General features: G+C 53.8%; 1 protein-coding gene across 3 annotated transcripts; it reads left to right on the forward strand.

Annotated features, from left to right (window-relative positions):
• The first annotated feature begins 3,480 nt into the window (after positions 1–3,480).
• NDUFV3 (NADH:ubiquinone oxidoreductase subunit V3) lies at positions 3,481–15,498 on the forward strand. Of its 3 annotated transcripts, XM_059164824.1 has the most exons (4): positions 3,481–3,633; positions 4,595–4,715; positions 11,685–12,836; positions 14,950–15,498. In XM_059164824.1, exons 1-4 carry the CDS (start codon positions 3,586–3,588, stop codon positions 15,111–15,113), a joined length of 1,485 nt encoding a protein of 494 aa, XP_059020807.1. In that variant the 5' UTR covers positions 3,481–3,585; the 3' UTR covers positions 15,114–15,498. The 3 variants fall into 3 exon arrangements, with proteins under 3 accessions (XP_059020807.1, XP_059020810.1, XP_059020808.1); XM_059164827.1 differs by lacking the exon at positions 11,685–12,836; XM_059164825.1 differs by lacking the exons at positions 11,685–12,836; positions 14,950–15,498 and adding an exon at positions 10,362–10,670.
• Positions 15,499–16,121: the final 623 nt, after the last annotated feature.

Here is a 16,121-nt window from a genome sequence, read left to right on the forward strand (position 1 = left end):
GGCTTTAAAAAGCGTGTGCGTCTGGAGCAAGTGCCACTGGCAGTCGGTGACGAGAAGAATTAGGCACAAACAACTCCGCAGTAAGAGACTGGGAAGAGCCGACAACAGTCGAAAAGAACTGCTGCCCCGAGCAACTCCACCGGCTCACTTTTATTGGCTAGAAAACAATAGCCACTAGAAGGATTGATGAAGGTCAAACGTTAGTCACGTCTTGCATTCAAGCAAGAAGGAGGATCAAGTTTATAGTTGACCAAGCACATTCAAAGGACTCAGCTAACTAACGACGGGCGCTTCTGGGAAGAGAAAGGAGCAAGAACGGAAAAGGGAAGCAGGCGGTTTTCATTCCACCCTGAGCTGACCGGGCGTTCTCCGGTGCCCGGCTTCCCTGAAGCTGGCGGTGTTCCGCCCTGGGCGGGCCGGGCACCCCCAGCTGCCCAGCTTCACGGTCGTACATCGTCCTTCTCCCCAAAGACCTGTTGCCAGTATATGTATTTCTGAAGGCCATATCTAAATGTGCTTGGCAACTAGTAAAATCCTCCAGGGGTTACAGTTTAAGTAACAAATTGTTCCGAGGGGCAGCAGCAGGCAAGAACACATGTATGTGTGAGGACGGCAGGAACATGAGGACTTTTATTTTCCTTTTCGGCCCAAACACATTGGAGCCCAGGGTTGGGTCCAAGGGATGCTCCATTTTGTAGTTATCTTAAAAAGAAGCTTAATTGGGGTGCCTGGGGGGCTCAGTGGGTTAAAGCCTCTGCCTTCGGCTCAGGTTATGATCTCAGGGTCCTGGGATCGAGCCCCGCATCGGGCTCTCTGCTCAGCAGGGAGCCTGCTTCCTCCTCTCTCTCTGCCTGCCTCTCTGCCTACTTATGATCTCTGTCTGTCAAATAAATAAATAATCTTAAAAAAAAAAAAAAGATGTTTAATTGGCCTTCAGGAGACTGAAGGGAGGTTTGGAGTAACTTAGATAGGTCTTTGTGTGATTAATAAGGAAATATAGGCAAACATAAGTTTTTGAGGTTTTTGCCTAAAAACCGCCGAGTTATTTCTTGCTGGGCAAGGCGATGGGTGCAGGAGAAACGGAATCTAGTCTACAGGTTTCCAGCTGATCGGAAAACACGGTATAATCCCCGCTCCGCAAATACTCCTGAAGGCACAGATCCCCTCTCTCTGGCATCTGCTTCTTCGATTTTCCTGCAACACCTTGTACTTGGTTCTTGCACTTGGCCCTGTCCTTTCTATTCCCTCGTCCTGATGTCCACCCCCGCTGTCCTCCCTGACTGCGGAGTTAGCTTCCAGTAGGTCCTGCTCCCTCCAAGCTCAGACCTTGGTCTTGCCTTGTTGCCATAGTTACCTTCACCCGCACTCTCACTGCTTCTTTGGAAAACCACCAGCACGGCTCCCCCCAGTCCCGATGTCTCTTCTTTGCCAGGGCTCCCCTCAACCATACTAATGGGGTTTGGAAATCTAGGTAAGGTTCGGTGGGGTGAGGTCCAGAGCCTACAGCCAAGAAAGAATTCTTGAAACATCTTTGGTGCACAGTGGTGGCTTATTAAAGCATGGGGACAGGACTTGTGGGCAGAAAGAGTGGCTGCCCCCCGCCCCCCAGGGTTGTGAGTGTGGCTGATTATCTACTGTGGGGTTGGTGAGAAAAAAGGGAGGTTTCTAGAAGGAACTTTCATATGTTAAAGAAGACTCACGGGATACCAGAGGCCTTGCTGTTGCCAACTTAAGGTTGTTGAACCTTCTAGTAAGGCGTTAACAGTAAGATAGTTGGGAGCTTCCTGGAAGAGTGTTACATTCCTCTCTTCACACACGCCCTCACCACTGGCCTGCAGGTTTAGAAGAAATTCGGTTTTATTTACATTTCTTTTTCACCCTCCCTCAGTTTTATGGAGGGGAGGGTGATGTTAGGGTTTCAGGAAAGTTATGGGTGTCTGGAAGTTTGGCTACCGCTAAGAAAGCTTCCTCCTTGTACATCACTAGGACGTGTGTAAATGGAGGCAGACCCAGGCCTTGCAGGACTGTGATCCCTACGAATTAACGGCTTGTTTTTCCTTAAGGGCAGCCAGGAGTGCCTGAGGGATCCCACCTATATTCCATGGGGGGTGTGTGGAGTGTCAGCTTCTGCTTTGTCCCCAGCTTGCCTTCTGTTCCCTCATCAGTGGGTGAGCTCTCCTCAGGCCACTGTGGCCAGTGACCACACTGGTCCCAGTGGGGCTGGACTTTTCATGTTATTTTTGAGGCTGACACTTGATTCTTGAGGCTTTACAAGGCAAGCTTGAACTTTCCGCTGGAGACAAGAGAACATCTGATATGAGTAAAGGAGAATTCTGTTGGGGCACCTGGGCGGCTCAGTGGGTTAAGCCTCTGCCTCCAATTCATCTCAAGCCAAGCATGACTCCAGGGTCCTGGGATGGAGTCCGGCATGGAGTCCTGAGCCCTGCTCCCGGCTCCACAGGGAGCCTGCTTCCTCCTCTCCCTCTGCCCCTTCCCCTGCTTGTTCTCTCTCAACTAAAAGTAAATAAATAAATATTTTTAAAAAGGATAAATCTGGGTCTCCTGGGTGGCTCAGTGGGTTAAGCCTCTGCCTTCCCTGAGGTCCTGATCTCAGGGGCCTGGGATGGAGCCCCGCATCCCGCTCTCTGCTCAGCGGGGAGCCTGCTAACCCCCTCCGCCTGCCTCTCTGCCCACTTGTGATCTGTCAAATAAATAAATAAATAAAATCATTTAAAAAAAAAAAAAAAGGATAAATCTGTTGTCAAGATTTTCCCTTCTGCAGAGACCAAGGACCTCGGGCGGTCGCTCTGCTCCTGGGAGACTGACGGGTGGCAGGTCGCGTTTCATTCTCCCGTCGCCCTGGCTACGGGGCTGGAGGACCGGGGTCTGCCCATCGATCCTCCCCGCGTCTCCCCGCGGTCCCCGCAGTCGGAGGAGTGGGCTGGTCCGTCCGGCAGTCCCCGGACGGGGCAGGATGGGGGCGGGGAGGCGCGACCGACGGCGGAGCCGACCAGGCCGGCCCCGCTTCTCCGCGCACTCGGGCCTCCGCTCCGCCGGCCGCCGACACCCGGGTCGGTGCGGCCTGCACCCCCGCGCCGCCCGCTCCGCCGCCCGCTCCGCGCACCCAGGGCCCCGCCCGAGGTGGCGGCAGCAGCGGCGTCCACTGTCCGCCGCGCCCGCGGGCTGCGTCCCACCCCCGCCGAGGCCGGGGCCGACGCGCGCGCGGCCACCGCACAGGCGACTGCGGGCCCGAGGCAGGGCCCGGGCGCCGCCGGAAGTCCGCGGCCCGGGGAGGGGACGCCCTCGCCGACAAGGGCGCAGCGAAGCACCCCGACGGCCGCGCGCGGGGACCGCCCGCCGGTGAGTGGCTGCGCCGCCCGGGGGCGGGGCCTGAGCCGCGGAGCGCAGGCGGCTGGGCGGCGCCCGCACGTCCCGGCCTCAGCCCCGCCCCCGGGCCTCCCTGTGACTGGTTCCTTCGGCCCCGGGGGCGGGACCTCGCCGGTGGTGCGCGCGCCGCGGTGACGTCAGTCCCGGCGCGACCTCCCGCTCCGCCGGCCGTCCCCGCTGCTCCCCGGTGTCCCGGTCATGGCGGCCTCCCTTCTGCTGCGGCGAGGACGGTCCGCGGCGCTGAAGGTACAGGGGAGCCGGGTCGGCGGCGGGAGCCCGTGTAGGGCCAGGGCCATCCCCAGCCGCCCTGCTGGCCGCTCACCCGCCTCCCGCGGGCAGGGCAGGGCGCGGGCCCCGGGGCGGCCGCTGGGGCGGGCACGAGCCGGGCCCCGGCCCCTGGCGGAGCGCGATCCCCCGGGGAGCCCGCGGCGTCGGCACCGTTGAGGACCGCGTCTTGACCTCGTGTGCAGGCCGCAGAGGGAGGAGGGAGCTCCTGGCTGGCTGCGCGGGTGACGCACGGGCCGCGGCGGGGCGCCCGCCGGCCGGACCCCGCCTGGCGGACAGGGGACAGGGACGAGGGCGTTCTTGCCGGTACGAGGGGCCGCCCGCGGGACTGGAGTCGTGGCGGCTCGCAGGAGAGCGCGCCCGGTGCAGTGCAGGAGGCGGGGTTCGGCTGCAGGGTGCGCCGTCGAGCCCCGGAGGCCCCGGTGCGAGCGAGTGTTGGCGCCGCCGCGGAGGCAGCCCCGCCGCGCCGGCCTCGGGGAGAGCGCCCGGCCTCGGGAGAGCGCCCGGAGCTGGCCGGCTCGTGAGACGGCCGCCGCCCGCCGTGCGGGCGCTTCGGACGTGCGGGTCACTCGCCCGCGTGAGCGACGGCCGGGCGCTGTCTCCGCTCAGCGCTGCGGGCCTGGGCCGGCGTCTTCCTGTGGGTGCGCAGGTGACCGGGGCTGCAGCCGTGGGCGCGGGAGCAGCTCTGGCTCGGCTTCTCTCGCGGTTACGTACTTAATAACGACCGTCCTGTGGGATTCTTTTTCTTACAGTTGTTTTGGTATTTTCCAAAATTTCCGTAATACCCATGTTTTGGGAATTGTAATCACCGAGAGGAATAGACCACGGGAATGACGAGTAGTGGCACGGAGTAGTTCTGCGTCGCGACAGCTCCCGAATGGCTTTGCCATAAAATGTCTCTGTCTGTTCCTTCTTCCCTCAGACTGTGCTCCGAGAAGCACGGCTGTGTCGGGGACTTGCTTCCACGGTTTCCCTCTCTGCAGAATCAGGGAAGACCGAAAAGGGACTGCCACCGAATTCCAAGAGGCAAAGCCCACCAAAAAGTAAGATTTTAATGATAGTCCTAAGGGAAAGAGAATGCAGAGTACATAAAGCAGTCTGGTCTCCAAGCCTGAGAAGTTCTACTGACCACGAGATTTGATTCATTTCTTTTGTTTAAAGATTTTATTTATTTGACAGACAGAGATCACAGGCAGGCAGAGAGAGAGGAAAGGAAGCAGGCTCCCTCATGAGGAGAGAGCCCGACATGGGGCTCCATCCCAGGACCCCGGGATCACGACCCGAGCCGAAGGCAGAGGCTTTAACCCACTGAACCACCCAGGTGCCCCGATTCTTCATTTCTAGCAGTGTCCAGGTTATAATCAGACGTAAGATCTGTGACGGATTTTAGACCAAACACATCAGACATGGAACAGTATTTGACTCAGTATTTAGCCCCGAACCAGTTCTGCCTGTGTGTGTGGTTTTTTTTTTTAAAGATGTTTTTATTTATTTATTTGACAGAGAGAAATCACAAGTAGATGGAGAGGCAGGCAGAGAAAGAGAGAGGAGGAAGCAGGCTCCCCACCGAGCAGAGAGCTCGATGCGGGACTCGATCCCAGGACCCTGAGATCATGACCTGAGCTGAAGGCAGAGGCTTTAACCCACTGAGCCACCCAGGTGCCCCTGCCTGTGTTTTCTAAGAGCCATACTCTAACACGTAGCAGGGGGTGCAGAGTGAGAAGGCTGGGTCATTGAGATGGCCCAAGTACAGTCCCACGGTCCCGTGGCAGCTCAGAAACCTACCTGGCTTTTCTTCCCCCCAGTTATGGCTTTTCTCAGTGTCTCTGAAACTCGGACTTTGGTTGGCCATGGTCCAGGGTTGGAAGCATCCTTTTATGACCGTGGAGAGGGAGTGAAGGAGAAGTGCCGTTTTCCATTACAACTTTGATGAAGCTCGATGTCTGATCTGTGTCCAACTGTTTCCATAGTCATTTTGACTGGATTGCTGGTTTTTACTACTTTTTTCTTCTCCCAAATACGATGTAGCATATCCTCATGGAAGGAAGATAGAAAAGGCAACAGTATGTTTGTACTGTTTGTACTGCCTCTTCATTACTAATAACTGATTATAGGGACACCTGACTGGCTCAGTCAGTGGAGGGTAAGACTCTGATCTCCAGGTTGTGAGTTTGAGCCCCACGCTGGAGAGATTACTTAAAATCTTAAAAAAATTGAAGATGTATATTGTAGTCTCTGCAAACCTTTATATGTGGAATGATCATCTGAGTTGGTCTTGTTTTCATTGTTTTCCATTTCCTCAGTTTGAGTATTTGAAAGTGCTTAGATAGTTTTCGTTTTGTTCCTCCTTAGTATGCACAAAAAACCATTGGTAGCATTTAAAATATTGGCCCATTGTTGGGTGTGCTGGCCCCCAGCTGCCTTTCCTGCCCTGTCGATGTTGGCTGAGGAAATACCCCTTCTGGATGGCAGCTCAGGCAAATTCTGTTTAATTCAGAATGTTCTGTTCCATTTAACTCAGTCCAGTTTTAAACCCAGAATCCTTTTTTTTTCCTTTTTAGCAAAACCACAGCACCATGATGTCTCCTAAAAACATTTACAGCTAGAATGTCAGTTCGATTCTGCGTTATGCCTGGCACTTGTTCGGGATTCTGTCAGTGCGTACTGATGATAAGTTTCATCTCGGCTTAGGTTATCCCTGCCTTTAGTGACTTTTAGTCCTGTATCTGCGCTCCTCCGTCCTAGGTTTATAGCACTGGGTTAATGGATATGTGAGCGGGATGGGGTGCTGGGTCTTGGGGCAGTTCTGGTACAGTTATGAGAAGGGAGCGCCGAGCTGGAGTTGGGCTCAGGCCTGTGTCATTCCCGCCCCTGGAGGCAGAGCCTCCCTGCCTGAGCAGGGCCAGCAGGAGGTGATAACGCACAGCACGTTTGTGTCCCATAATTTTAAAAATCTCTCATCCCTGTATGAGGAAAAATGGACGTGTGCAGGTCTCTGTGTCTGCCAAAGCATCAGTACTTGGAAGACTGGTTGAGGGTCTTTTTGCCTGGCACGTTGCCAGCTTGAAGCCCTGTCCACTCCATGGCCTCGGACGCTCTAACGGAAGTTGCCTGCATGCAGACTGGGCCCCAAGCGCCCACCCTTGGGGTCGCATCTCTAGTCAAAGGGTCTGCCTCAGAGGCAGGACCCCGGGGTTACAGAGCACCTCCTGGCTCACTGCATCTGGAGCTCCAGCTTCTTGTGGCCCACACGTCCTTCCCGAGGGGGGCCGCCAGCACAGCTGCCCAAGTCCAGGGTCTCCTTGTAGGTCCCCCATCCTGCAGAACTGCCGGGCTCCCCGGCTCTGATGTTCCTTCGAATGCAGGCACTAGCTAGCTGGGTTTTGCCTCAGTCAGTATTGACTTAATAACTTTTTTTTTTTTTTTTTTTTTTTTTTTTTGTTTTTGTTTTTTAAAGATTTTATTAATTTATTTGACAGAGAGAAAGATCACAAGTAGGCGGAGAGTCAGGCAGAGAGAGAGGAGGAAGCAGGCTCCCGCTGAGCAAAGAGCCCGATGCGGGGCTCGATCCCAGGACACTGAGATCATGACCCGAGCCGAAGGCAGCGGCTTAATCCACTGAGCCACCCAGGCGCCCCTGACTTAATAACTTAATCATTGACTTAATAACTCCTGTGTCACTTTGTAAAGAATCAGTCAGGAAGCCAGAGTTAATCACCCATTTCCAGTCCTCACTTCAGTTTGAAAAGTGAGGATTCTCCAGAAATAGGGCTTTGCTGTATTTATTCCTTTTTTTTTTTTTTTTTAAGATTTTATTTATTTATTTGAGAGAGAGACAGGGAGAGAGAGCATGAGTGAGGAGAAGGGCAGAGAGAGACGCAGACTCCCCGTGGAGCTGGGAGCCGGATGTGGGACTCTATCCTGGGACTCTGAGATCATGACCTGAGCCGAAGGCAGTTGTCCAACCAACTGAGCCACACAGGCGTCCCTGCTGTATTTATTCCTAACCAGGTGCCAGGCACTGTCCCCAGCACTCCGTGCAGTCTCTCGTCTGGTCCCCAGCACCCTGTGAGTGGACACTGTTACTGTCCCTGCGGTATTAGACAACAGAGTCGAGGCGGGAAGAGGTCCGTGAGCTGCCCCAGGTCCCACATAGGGCAATGGTGGAGCCAGCCGGGAACCCGGCCAGTAAGGCCCCACTGTCTGTACTGTCCATCGCTGTGCTGTTCTGCCTCTGGAAAAAAAAAACTCAATTCTCAGGTATTCATTTAAAAAAAAAACACAGCTTTATAGTCCTGTACATGTACAAAAGGAAGAGTTTTAATCAGCATATAAAATTTGAGTAGCCGTTGTGGAAACATGTTTGTGTTTGAGTGTGCTTTGTGGCCCAGATGAGTTCTGTGCCCCAGGGAGAAGATAGGGAAGAACTCTGACAGGGCTAATCCACTGCCAGCAGCAATAGGCCTTTTTTCCTCGAACAAGGAGACCACTGGGGGTGCCCAACTGGCTCGGTCGGTGGTGCACGCAGGTCTTGATCTCAGGGTTGTAAGTTCGAGCCCCACGTTGGACGTAGAGATTATTTAAAAATAAAAACTTAAAAAAAAAAAGGCTTTGATAAGGAGACCACTAAAGACTTGAAGGTCATGCCCTCATTTTTCATCTGAGTAGAAAAGAGATTGGGGAAGGACAAGGTCCGTTTAGAGAGGAGAGAGAGAAGCAGTAGGGCTTCTCGGTGCTGTTGCGGGAGCTCGTGGACCTTGATTGTGTGGAGGCTGCTGTGGTCGTTTATCTGGTCTCTGACCGTGGAAGCAGTCCGCGGACGTCCCTGGCCTGTGCTCGGCCTCGCTGGCTAGAGTTAGGGACGACGCACTTTCATACGTTTGTCAGAGAAGGTCAGCATCAAACTAGAACTCTTGGCGTATGGGCTTCCTGCCTCCAGATAGAGGCTTCATGAGAACAAGCCATTAGGGTCGTAAGGTGAGAGCCGTCGGTCCTCTACACGAGGCAGCTTTTTTCCGGTGACATTCTGCACTGCGCGGTGGAGTGCGGTCTCCGGAATCGTGGCTCTTAGTGGCAGCTCCGGACCACTGTGGCAACTTCCTTCTGAGTCCCAAGTGGACCCCGGCACTGGGTCAGAAATCAGCTCGTTGAAAAGCAAAATGTAGGGGCTCCTGGGTGGCTCATTCGGTGAAGCATCTGCCTTTGGCTCAGGTCATGATCTCGGGGTGTGGGATCCAGTCCCGCATCAGGCTGCTTTCTCAGCAGGGGGCCCGATTCTCCGTTGCCCTCTGCCTGTCCCTCCAGCTTGCGTTCTCTTGCGCGCGCACGCTCTCTCTCTCGCTCGCTCTCTCTCAAATACATAAAATATTTTTTTAAAAATGCAAAACGCAATACTTTATTTTCGTCTCTTAGCCTTTCTGTGGAATTCTTCCAATAATTTTAGCGTGAATAAAAGACACCTTAATGGGGTATCTGTGTGGCTCGGTGGGTTAAAGCCTCTGCCTTCAGCCCGGGTCATGATCCCAGGGTCCTGGGATCGAGCCCCGCATCGGGCGCTCTGCTCAGCGGGGAGCCTGCTTCCCCCTCTCTCTGCTTGTGATCTCTGTCTGTCAAATAAATAAATAAAATTTAAAAAAAAAGACCTTAAAACATTTTTATTTCATACTATAGAAATTTTCTTTTCAGTTCCTAAGTGATACCACTGTTGGTCCCATTTGAAATTTTCTTTCCGTTTTCAGTAGATGATAAACCAACCTACAATGTAATTTTGATAATTAACTTGAAATTTTTTAAATCCCCACAACAACATTTTGGAAGATTCAGGTGTTGTAACTTTTCTACTCAAAGCAGTTTATCTAAGATACTCCTATTTTAACGTAACTTTTCATACTTAGAAAATTTAGGGGCGCCTGGGTGGCTCAGTGGGTTAAAGCCTCTGCCTTCAGCTCAGGTCATGATCCCAGCTGGGTCCTGGGATCGAGCCCCGCATTGGGCTCTCTGCTCAGCGGGGAGCCTGCTTCCTCCTCTCTCTCTGCCTCCCTCTCTGCCTACTTGTGATCTCTGTCAAATAAATAAAATCTTAAAAAAAAAATTTAGGCTAGTGGGTGTGGGGGCCACTAGAAGTTTCTGAGCTGATTCAGGTACAGTCTAGAGAGTTCAAGTGTGCATACACTGCTTTGCCTAATTTTTTTTTTAAGACTTTTTATTTATTTATTTGACAGCGAGAGAGGGAACACAAGCAGGGGGAGTGGGAGAGGGAAAAGTAGGTTTCCTGCCCAGCAGGGAACACGACACAGGGCTCGATCCCAGGACCCCCAGGACCATGACCTGAGCCGAAGGCAGATACTTGACAACCGAGCCCCCCAGGCACCCCTCCTTTGCCTCGTTCTTGTGGTGAATGTGGTCCCAGAGCTCCGTGTGTGTTCTGAGAGTCGGGGCATTCGGGATGCAGACTCTGGGCTGGCCGCGGCGGGGACACGGCAGTGCTGGTGCTGATGGAGGGGCCAGTGGTGACTGCGGTGGGGACGCGGGGGCTGGAGGGGGTGGTGCAGGGCGTGGCGTGAGCCCCCACGGTCAGCTCTGGCTGGGCCATCAAGCCCTTCACATGCCTGTTTTCCTCTCGGTGGCCCGTTTCCGATTTGTGGTTATTCCTCCGTTTTCTGTGTTTCCTGTGCTCCTGTCGCGTGTAGGTCCCAGAGCCCAGAGAACAGTGAGAAGCCGCTGTGGATACTGGCAGGACAGTAAAGTCAGGACTACGCTTCTTTCCGCTGGAGAGAAGAAGGGTCGAGGTCTCTTGAGGATGAGATGGGCTCCGGCACTTGAGAACAGAGTCGCCGCGTCTGGCGCCTGCTCAGCCGCAGTGTATTTTTAAGTTTTGCTTTAGATTTGGAAAGTAACTGTAGCTTACAACACTTGTCTTATATTTTTCTTCAAATCTCTATGGTTAGAAAAGATGTACCACCCGAGAAAATTGAATGAAATTGGTTCTGATCAGTGTACTATGCAATCTAATTTTTTTAATGATTGACTCTACAAAATGCAAGCGTTTTACATTAGCACTTATTCTGTCTTTCTCTCCCCCACCCCTCCCCCCGCCCCCGGGCTTAAAACTTGTTGTTTCCAATGATCTATGCACCAAGTTATTTTAGACCTTTTTGGTTGTGTAATACTTTTCTGTGGCTGAGGAAGTCCCCAGATGACTTGTGATTTTGAAGGACTTCTCTTCCCCGTGGGGCAGGTTTATTTGAATGACATTCTCCCCACCCCGTCACCCCCCCAGCATTCACTCTCACTCACACACACACACACGCACGCGCGCACGTGCACACACACATGCACGCATGCACGCACACACCCAAATGCAAACCAGGTGCTTATCCCTGTCCTGGTTTTTGTTTTTGTTTTAAAGATTTTATTTATTTATTTGACAGAGATCACAAGGAGGCGGGGGGGGGGGGAAGCAGGCTCCCCGCTGAGCAGAGAGCCCGATTCGGGGGTGGATCCAAGGACCCTGAGATCATGACCTGAGCCGTAGGCAGAGGCTTACACTGAGCCACCCAACTGTCCCATGATGTGGGGGGGGGGTTTCCCAGAAGGTTCGGGCACATCCACTGTGGATGACTTTCAAGATTTAAGAAATTACCCATTTCTAAAACCCTCAGTAGTCATTTGGAAATATCTTTATAGTTGAACTATTTGAAATTTGGGTGAAATTATCATCAAAGAAGTTCTTATTGTGAAAAGTGGAGACAAGTTTGTTACTTCTGTTGGTAATAATCCCTGTTTTTAAATATTTCAGCTGCAAAGAAAAATCTTTACGTGTCTTACTGTTCCAGGTCACGTGGCTTGGCTTTGACCTAAGAATGCGTTCCCCTGGAACATTTCTTGGGCCGATAATGTTGAAAATACTAGGATAACAAGTTGTTAGTAATGAAATGTTTTTGACTTACTGATAAATTTAGACTGTTTTACAAATTATTGAAAATAATATTCCTCTTTATGCCATTTCCTAGATGTAGTGGAACCAAAGGAGAGGGGCAAGCTACTAGCCACCCCAGCAGCAGCTGAATTGTCTAAAAACTTGTCTTCACCCAGTCCTTACCCAGTTGTGAGTCCGGGCGAGAGGGTAGCTGGCCCTCGCCCCAGTCCCGAGGATAGCGTGCTATTCACAGACAAAGGGGTTCCAGAGTTTTTGTCAAGAAAGACTTTGGTAGAGTTTCCTCAAAAAGTTCTGCCTCCATTCAGAAAACAGGGTTCGGATTCCAGAGCTGCTCAGGAGAACAGGGGAGGGACAGATGGGTCCTCGTCCTCCTCATCCTCGTCGTCCAGCTCCTCTGACTCGGAGTCTGATGAGGAGGGCGGCGGCTCCACGCTTGGCCCTCAGGTGACAAGCAGGGGCAGAGGAGGCCTTCCCAAACCGCAGGCCTCCCATTCGCTTGAAAACGGAGCCCCCAAAATCGCAGCTTCCACCAAAGAGAAGACCCGGTCCCAGCAGGGACAGCCAGACCCGAGCCCTCCAGAGAGGCCCCGGCAGGCAAAGAAGAAAGGGACCCCTGTGAGGCCCTTAGAGGACAGAAAAGACACCAAACCGAGAACCACAGCACCCGGGTTGCACGCAGATAAGGAGTTGATGAAGCAAAACGTAAAGGAGAAACAAATGGGAAAAATACTTAGATCAAGTGAGAAAGATAAAGAAAGTCCCAAACCACTGGAAGTTAAAAAAGCCTCACCTGACCATGTGAAGTCAGGCTTGTCTACACAGCCGGCTGGTAGCCCCGCGCCCGCCACGTCAGGCTTGTCTGCACAGCCGGCTGCCAGCTCCACGCCGGTGACGTCAGGCTTGTCTACACAGCCGGCTGCCAGCCCTGTGCCATCGTCAGAAGCAAGCAGAGCAGGGGGGCAGCTGCAGGCACCTCCTGAGACCAGAGATGGGCGTTTGGAGAAACAAGTCCTGGAACGCGATGGGGAGGGGGCGTTTCCCCCGGTCGGCAGGGAAGGTTCTGGAAAGCGGATCGTGGGAGGAGTCCTGCAGGCTCGAGAGGAGGCGCTGGGAGAGCAGGTACCACCCGTCCAGCACCAGCCCGGGAAGCCGGCAGGCCTGGAGCTCGAGGGAAAGGACGAGACGGCGTCGGCGCCTGGCCCGGCAGAGCGGGGCGACACACAGGGTATACCTTGACCTCTGCTCTCTCGAGAACCTCCTTTCCTGTGCGGGTGGCGGGCCGCTGGAGGCCCAGGCGGTGTGAAGAAGTGTCTGCGGTAGCAGTGGGCCCCGGGCCGGGTCTCAGATAAGCAGAGGACTGTCAGAATCGGCACAGCCCTGGGGCACTTTCCATGGAGGCGGAAGCGGAGGCAGGAGGCCTGGGTCATTTCTGCCCCCCCCCCCCCCCCCCGCGGCCATTTAACGTCCTTGCCCTTAACCTTGTTCCGCGAACTTGGAGAGCCTCTTCTCTGTGGAACGGGTCTGGGGGACTCCCGTGGGCCGTGCTCGCCCTCTGGGGAGGTCTTGCAGGGAGCAGTGCCTTTCCATTCCTTAGGCCTGAGGGGCAAGCCCGGCTTGGGGAGTTAGAGCAGTGAGCGGCCCAGGTGCGCCCGGAGCAGCTTCCGGCTTCTTTCCCCGGGATGATGCTTCTTCTCTGATTTACTTAAAAAAACACAGTGGGCTGTTTCGTTTTCCCATACTGAATTTTTATGAAGGGCTCTTCTGCTGTCATAAATGTTTAGTATTTGGTTCCTTTTACGCTACCGTGTGGCGGTGCACTGGCGTGTAGGTGGCTTGTGCTGTCGCGGGGTCAAGGCAGGCGGGCAGGGAGGGCGCTGGGCGCAGAGCCGGGCTCCGCAGAATGTCTGTAAAATGCATTACTAACAGCCGCGGCCCCTTCCTGTTTGCTCTGTGCTCTTCCTAAAGCCGCCCCCTCTTGCCTGATGTCCGCTAGTGGTCGTTGTTGTTACTGGTTGTGTCGTGTGGACAGAATTTATGTGTTTTCTGCCCTCCATTTTCTCCCTCTTTCGTTAATACACAGAAGTACCCGCGCTTGCCAGACGGGTCAGGACATCAGGAACCGCACTGTTCCGTCATTCTGCTGTAAACTGCAGGGCAGTGCCCAGACCTTTAGGATGACGACAGGGTTTGCACATTGCAAACGATTTTAAAAACAGTTTCCTTGTTTCCTTCTGATTTTTACGGACGTGTTCTTTTTCCTGCATTCCTTATGCCCTTCGGAGGCTGAGGCCGCCCCTGCCCCGGAGCACGGCCCACTGGCAGGTGTCCCTGGGCAGGCTTCCTGCCCCCGCCGCCTGGCCCCTTGCCCTCTGGCGGGCTAGATTTTCACACGAGTTTTCTGAACCCACATTCCCCTTCAGTTAGCACCATCTCTGTATCTGCTCTGAAGACGTCCCTCAGCGCATCGGGAGGTTCTTCTCGAGATCGAAAAGATGGCAGGTCTGAATAAGACATTGTTTTTGTTTAATACAACTGAACACATGAAAAACAAAACATTTGCTATGAATCCAAGTAGGGAATCTATTTCTAAGTCCTTTTCCGTGCCCCCAGGTAGAAGTTGGGAGAGCCCCAATGGCAGAAGTCAGGACCAGTAGGCACGCCACCCGCAGCCCCCGAGAGACGCACCTCTGCTCTCTGACACCGCCTGGCCCCGCGGCAGGAAAGGCTGCATTTCCTTCGCTTCAGCCACACACTTTGACTTCTAGGATGACCAGACATTCTCCACAGAAAGAAAGAAAGTTTCCGGTTTATATATTTTAGTCTGAATCTACAGTAGACCAACAACTTTTTCAGAAAAAGTTGGTAACTCGACACGTCATGTCCATCCGCCTCGAGCTGGTGGTTGGGTCGTTAAAACAGGGTCTGACTTTCTTGTGTTTAGATTCTTAGCAGGCTCGCTTTGCAACAGTTTTTCCTGCTCCTGATTTGTGATAAGACCGCGCTCTGACAGATCTGGGTTTTTTTCCTGCATCTTTAAGTGGCCTTCCTGCAGTTAAAGTGGCCCCCCGTAATCATAGGCATTTTCAGAGTTCTGCGAAGTCGGGAGTTAATGACTTGCAGCCGTCCCATTGGAAAGCGGGTGTGTTTTAGAAAACGCTTTCAGCTCATTGCGCTATTTTGCTTCTGAAGACTCTATTGCTTTCACAGCCTTTTCTGTTTGGACCGTTTATTTGAGGCAGGGGTGTGTGAGGAGTGCTGGGTGCGCCGGTGTCTGTGAATTGAGCCTGCGGAGGCCCTTCTCTCCCATGTCCTCACAAGTCTTGCTTTTCCCCCCGCAGAGCCCGCTCAAGCCACCAGCCCTGCCGAGCCGTTTGATAATACCACGTACAGGAACCTCCAGCACCATGACTACACCCCGTACACCTTCTTAGACCTCAACCTGGACCTGTCCAAGTTCCGGATTCCCCAGCCCTCTTCCGGACGGGAGTCCCCTCGCCACTGAGCGCTCCCTTGACAGAAGAAAGCTTCCGGTGTCTGGGCAGCAGAATAAAACCCGCTCCGGTCATGCCGTGCGTAATCTGTGTCCGTTTGACAGCGAACAGCGAATTCGCAGCACTTTGTGTAGTTGTGCATTTAGAAGCATCTGTACACGGGGGTTTTCCCCCGTGAGCCATAGCCTCAAGAGAGTCGTAGGCACCTTGCCTCGCTGCGATCCGCTGTGTCTGGTCCCCGGTCTGTCGTTAGTCTGTCTCACCAGCTTGGCGTTGGTAAATGTAGTGATACCTTCGGGTTTGGCAGACCTAGTTCTTATGAAAGCCAGACTAGGAGTTCTACTGATTCTAACCACTGTACTGCAAAGAAAATAAACACTGAGTTATAGCACTTCAGTATCAGAGAAGGAGCAGAAGCCTTTTGTTCACCTGCGTCAAGCATAGGGTGTCAGCTCGGGGATGTGTTCAGCGGGGGGTTGGGGACGGAGGTTGGTTTTGTGGGGTCCGGTGGAGCAGCTCTGCCCCCCGATGGCCACGGCGGACTCTGGGCTCTTCAGGCTACAGAGGGTTTCTGGCTCAGCCGCGGGGCCTTCTAGCAGTCATGGTAGCGTCACTCACACGCCTGGGGTGTGAGTAGTGTGGAGGGACTTGGGTGGTGGTGGGCGGTGTCTCTGCACCGGCACCCGGTGGGGACGAGATAAACCATCTCCTGGGAGAGAGTCATGTCCCAGTGATGCCGTCATGGAAGGTGGGCCCATTCATTAGGGCGGCCCAGCTCCGCCTGAAGGGGGCACGCACACCCCCCGCCCCGCCTCGAATCCCTGTTACTTCAGTGGTTCGCTTTGTTCTCACATGGCGGTTGTCGATGGGCCCAGACTCCCGGACAGTACGTCACTTCGTCTGAATTCTGGTCCTTGGCCCCTTCCGTGCACAGCAAATGACACAGTGTCTTTGTAATTACAGTTGAGTTTTCAGTCATCCCACATTTCTCGAGCTAGTCCAGGTGAGAACACCGGAAA

This window comes from Mustela lutreola, chromosome 2 (assembly GCF_030435805.1).
Source record: "Mustela lutreola isolate mMusLut2 chromosome 2, mMusLut2.pri, whole genome shotgun sequence".
NCBI lineage: Eukaryota > Metazoa > Chordata > Mammalia > Carnivora > Mustelidae > Mustela > Mustela lutreola.

Bases quoted from the DNA above. Each gene is read 5' to 3' on its own strand.
- NDUFV3 (XM_059164824.1), top strand. From the start codon at position 3,586: ATGGCGGCCTCCCTTCTGCTGCGGCGAGGACGGTCCGCGGCGCTGAAG. The intron at 3,634-4,594 runs GTACAGGGGAGC...TTCTTCCCTCAG, and splicing joins GACGGTCCGCGGCGCTGAAG to ACTGTGCTCCGAGAAGCACG. The intron at 12,837-14,949 runs GTATACCTTGAC...TTCCCCCCGCAG, and splicing joins AGAGCGGGGCGACACACAGG to AGCCCGCTCAAGCCACCAGC.